Source organism: Camellia sinensis, chromosome 11 (assembly GCF_055761805.1).
Source record: "Camellia sinensis isolate YWXY chromosome 11, ASM5576180v1, whole genome shotgun sequence".
Lineage (NCBI taxonomy): Eukaryota > Viridiplantae > Streptophyta > Magnoliopsida > Ericales > Theaceae > Camellia > Camellia sinensis.
This window is the reverse complement of record NC_138971.1, coordinates 109,760,593-109,765,806: the sequence shown is the minus strand read 5'-3', so window position 1 is coordinate 109,765,806 and position 5,214 is coordinate 109,760,593. Positions and strand designations below refer to the sequence as shown.

Below are 5,214 nucleotides of genomic sequence, written 5' to 3'. Positions count from 1 at the left end.
AAGTTCCGTATTTATATAAAATTGTAATATAATATAGCCAATAACAAATATATCTAGCTATTATCTTCCAACTAATCAATACATAAGTTGCAATTGTTTGAAAGGAAGGTGACAGAAGATTACAGAATTAGAATTTATTCATAACAATGTCCATATAATTTATATCCTGTATCAATTTAGATCTTATACTTTTAGTTTCATTAATTTGTTGGTTTGAATTTTCATATTGATTCATCAAATTAATAATATTATTTAGAAATTGAACAAAAATTAAAGAACGAAACAGTCTATTAACTCTCATCAAAGTAATTGAGGAGTTTTACATCTAATTAAAATGGTGTATTTTCTTTTGAGCAGATCATTTTGTGATTAATTTTTATCTAATTTCTTAACAAATATTTTAATTAAATTAAATTGACACAATATAAAGAATTAAGAAAAGAAAATTCATACTATTAAAGTGATATGGACTAAATTAATACATGATGCAAATTAGAAAGACCATAGGTATAATTTGCCTAAAAACTTATACTAGATGATAGGATTAGATAGTTGAAATAGTCCATCATGAGAGAGAGAGAAGCAATTATTAAAAAAAAAATAGAAATGGGTGTAGTTGTTGAAGAATGGTTCATGGTTCATTCTTGAAAGATGTGTAAAAAAAGTCCCCATTGAAGACTTGGCATCGTCAAAAATGTAATGACAAATTCAAATAATCTGATCTATCTATATCTATAAATACACAGCCTCTTTGCCATTCTAGATATCCATCACCCTCCTCTCAAGCAATTGCAGTTAGGCATAGAAATTCCAAGTTGCTTCAATTAAAAATGGCAACTCATTTTTTCTTTGTAACCATAGCCATCATGGCCTTGGCCTTTACACTTTCCTTTGCTTCTGATCCAAATCCTCTACAAGACTTCTGTGTTGCTGTCAAGGACTCCAAATCTGCTGGTATACTATATATGCTCATCTCTATCTCCCAACTTTATGCCTTCCAAATTATATGTTTCGTATCATTTTGGTTATAAATGTATTAATTGTGGGATATTTCAAGAAGATGGTTAAAAATTGATTTTTTAGCTTTTTTGGGTTCTTTTTTTTGAAAAAACGTTTAAAAAATATGAGAGATGGTGTGATCCAAAATGGATTAAAAGCTGAGAAAGTGTTTTTTCACCCACTTTTAAAAAAAGGCCTATATCAATTTTGTTTTCAAAGTATTAAATGTATATTCAAATTGTCTCTGTAGCTAACATCCCCAGTATTCGTTTGGTTCCTAAAATATACACAATGTTTCATTTTGGCCCTTAATATTTTAATTATATTAGTTTTATTAAGAGTTGGTTTTCATTTTCTTAGATATCATCATGTAATATTATTGAAAGTTTGTTAGTCTTGAATCAAAAAAAAAAGAAGAAAGTTAGTCTGTAGAACATTTTCTTTCTTTCACCCAACACTTACTGAAGCATATCTCCAATTTCCTTTTTATGCAGTTTTTGTGAATGGCAAGTTCTGTAACGACCCAAAGCTCGCCAAAGCCGATGACTTCTTCTTTTCTGGCCTCCTTACCCCCCGAAATACGTCAAATCCAATTGGATCGACTGTCACTCCCGTAAATGTTATGCAAATCCCAGGCCTCAACACTCTTGGCATCTCATTAGCTCGCATCGACTTTGCACCTTACGGTCTTAACCCACCCCACACACACCCTCGAGGAACTGAGATCCTCGTGGTCTTGGAGGGTACCCTCTACGTCGGTTTCGTAACCTCCAATCCGGAAAATCGTCTCTTCACCAAGGTCTTGTGCCCAGGAGATGTTTTTGTGTTCCCAGAGGGTCTTATTCACTTCCAGTTTAATGAAGGAAAGACCAATGCAGTGGCTATTTCTGGTCTGAGCAGCCAAAACCCTGGTGTTATTACCATTGCAAATGCGGTATTTGGGTCGAATCCAAAGATTTCTGATGATGTTCTTGCCAAGGCATTCCAAGTGGACAAGAAGGTGGTAGACTATCTTCAAGCTCAATTTTGGTGGCCCAACAACTAAAGAAATAAATGAGGAATAGAATCCATGACTCTATTATTTGTTAAACTTTAATCATATATTACTTAATATTGTATGAATAAGTGGTTGGTTATGGATGATTTCCTTACAACTTTTTTTCCTATAATTTTATAATAATGAAGTTTTTAAATACATCTCTCTCTCTCATATAATGATGGAGCTTTCTTAATCTTTTTCTAGTCTCCCATATTGAATAGTTAAGAGATAATGAGCAATTGTATTTTTAATGGTTGACATGATTGTAGCCTAGGTCACTAAAAACTCGAGATATTTCAAAAATGGTAAAAATCTATATGAATTTTAAGGTCAACTTAAAATAATCCTACTCTGCTGATGTTTGGCAAGAGAGGTTTTGGGCTAATTTAGCCACTACGGAACAAAAAAGGCTAAATTAGCCAAATGGAGACAAAAGACAAGCACGTGCTGGGCAAGAGAGTAAGCCACGGTATATTTACCAAACTACCCCCACTGTTGATCTGATTGAGAAAAGCAGTACAATCACCTCTCTCTCTCTCTCTCTCTCTCTCTCTCTCTCTCTTTCTCTCTCTCTCACACACACACACACACACACAAACACAAACACGGATTTTTCTTCACCTGTAAAAAAAAGGCTTTTGATGAAAGAAGAAATACCCAATCAAATCTCAACCCAAATCCCATCTTTATCTCTCTCTCTCTCTCTCTCTCTCACTCTCTCTCACTCTCTCTCTCTCTCTCATCACCACAAAATGACAAAAACGTAAATTTGAAAAAAAAAACAACAAAAATACACCTCATTCAAAAAAAAAAATTTAAAACAAAAATTAGCATTTGTCACGTAATTTAAAAATAAATGAAACACATGCAAAATCATTTTTCAAAAATAAAAACAAATTAATGTATACGAAAAAATAAAAATGACAAAAACGTAAATAAAAAAAAAGAACAACAAAAATACGCCTCATCCAAAAAAAAAAAATTAAAATGAAAAATAGAAATTAGCATTTTCCAGGTAATTTAAAAATAACTAAAACACGTGAAAACCCATTTTTTTAAAATAAAAACAAATTAATGTATGCAAATAAAAATAAAAATGACAAAAACGTAAATTAAAAAAAAAGAACCACAAAAATACGTCTCATCGAAAAAAAAAAATAGAAATTAGCATTTGCCATGAAATTTAAAAATAAATGAAACACATGAAAAATCATTTTTAAAAAATAAAATTAATGTATACAAAAAAAAAATAAAAAAGACAAAACATAAATTAAAAACAAAAAGAACCATAAAAATATGCCTACTCCAAAAAAAAAAAAAAAAAAAAAAGATACAATGACGCTGACGATCACAGTGGACGGCTAGGGGTTCAAATGTAATACATCACGGGCAGTTCGGTCATTTCACATGTGGACACCTTACTAAAAAGTCAAAAAGTCAAAAAGTCAAAAAGTCCTTCTCAAACCAGACTTTTTAGTCCCAAGCTAAAATAGTCAAAAAAATCAAAAAGCCAACCCACTTCCTAAACAACACCTCTATCAGCCACGATGACAATTATATGTCACTTAAAAGTGTCAGTAAACTTTTTAAATATAACGATTCTCAAATATAAATAGCATTTATTCCATGACTAAATATAAATGTAAAAAAATTATAGTGATAAATAGTATTTCTCATTAGTTAACCATCACTTGACCAATTAGATTTATGAATATTATTATTACATCTCATAATATATATACCTACATTTTAATGAAAAGAATACAATGAATTCTTTAATTTTTTTCCCCGAGTGAAATAAAGTTTTTAAATAATTCAATTATAAGAAGGAAAAAAAAACATTTATTGAAACTTAGAAAATCATGTATATAATTATACACATAATTTTTGAGTTCGAATCATCTGAAGGGACCACTGCAAGTTTGCACGTTCTTTAACTTTAGGGTTTCAGATACCCAGTTATCAAAAACAACAAAAACAACAACCAAAAAAAAAAAAAACGCTTGTGGATTTAGTACACCTTCTATCGTTCCTGAGAGGGAGATTAATGATATGGAATTTGTGCCAGACAGATTTGGGCCGGACAGAGTTGTGCCGGAGAGATTTGGGCTGGACAGAGTTGGGCCGAACAGATTTGGGCCGGGTAGAGTTGTGCCAGACAGATTTGGGCCGAACAAGTGTTGGGCCAAGTTGTATGGCCCGGCCTTGATGGAAGCTGCTCGGTTAAGGCAGCGCGTTGATTGACCGAGCTGCAAGGATCCGTGATTACGAAGCCGGTCAGGTGAAAAGTCCAGCGCCAGGAAAGGCAAGGTTGGACCGAGGTACCTGTTTGCTCGGCAGGTAGGTCGACTGCAGACAAGCGTAAGTAGTCCCGAGCTCGGCTTTGCCGAGATGCCGCCGAGTCCGGTCCTCATCTAAGCTTAGCTGTTGGAGTACTTGGGCATGAAGCGCAGCATGGCAGACGATGGCCGAGATGAAATTGCCCGGCTGCCGAGCTCCTAGGAGAATGGGCGGGCAGTTGGATTAGGTGATGTTCAGCAAGGTTTATGCTGACAGATGGGATAGCGGAGCCGCGTGTCAGCAGATGACTGGGAGTGGATATGGGGCGCAGAGGGTATATAAGCATGTCTGCGCCCCCCATACGCAGACGGACGAACACTTTGTAAGGAAATTCTTACATTCAAACACTCCTCCCTCTCTCTCTCTCTCTCTATCCTAAGGTGTGTGCTAACTTGATCGTCGGAGGGTTTTTCCGGCCACACACCGACGGGTAGCTCACCGTTATTTGCTCGCAGGTGATCGGACAAAAATGGAGCTCGGAAGAAAGGAGTACGGGCTTGCCGGAATATTTGCTCCCCGTACAATTGGCGCCGTATGTGGGAAGCTTGACAGATAAAACCTTGTCTTCCAAGCTCATCTGATCGCCGTCCATGGCGAACAACGACGAGATTCCATTGTCCGCCATCGATGGAGCTACCCCGGAGTTCACCCGACGGAGAGAAAGACATCCTGCCATCCTTCCAATGGCGAACTTGGATACGTTCACTGGAGGACAGTCAGGAGACGCACGGGATAAGCGCGGAAGAAGTTATGGTCATTCACAAAGTCCAGACGGTCATCGGCGGCGGAGAGAATCACATGCCCGACGTTTGGAACACAAGTTGAGGGACCAAGAC

General features: G+C 35.9%; 1 protein-coding gene across 1 annotated transcript; it reads left to right on the top strand.

The window, feature by feature from the left end:
* Positions 1–765: 765 nt before the first annotated feature.
* LOC114267614 (putative germin-like protein 2-1) lies at positions 766–2,194 on the top strand. Its single transcript, XM_028208675.2, has 2 exons — positions 766–954; positions 1,494–2,194. The coding sequence occupies exons 1-2, from the start codon at positions 831–833 to the stop codon at positions 2,042–2,044; spliced, it is 675 nt and encodes a 224-aa protein (XP_028064476.1). The 5' UTR covers positions 766–830; the 3' UTR covers positions 2,045–2,194.
* Positions 2,195–5,214: the final 3,020 nt, after the last annotated feature.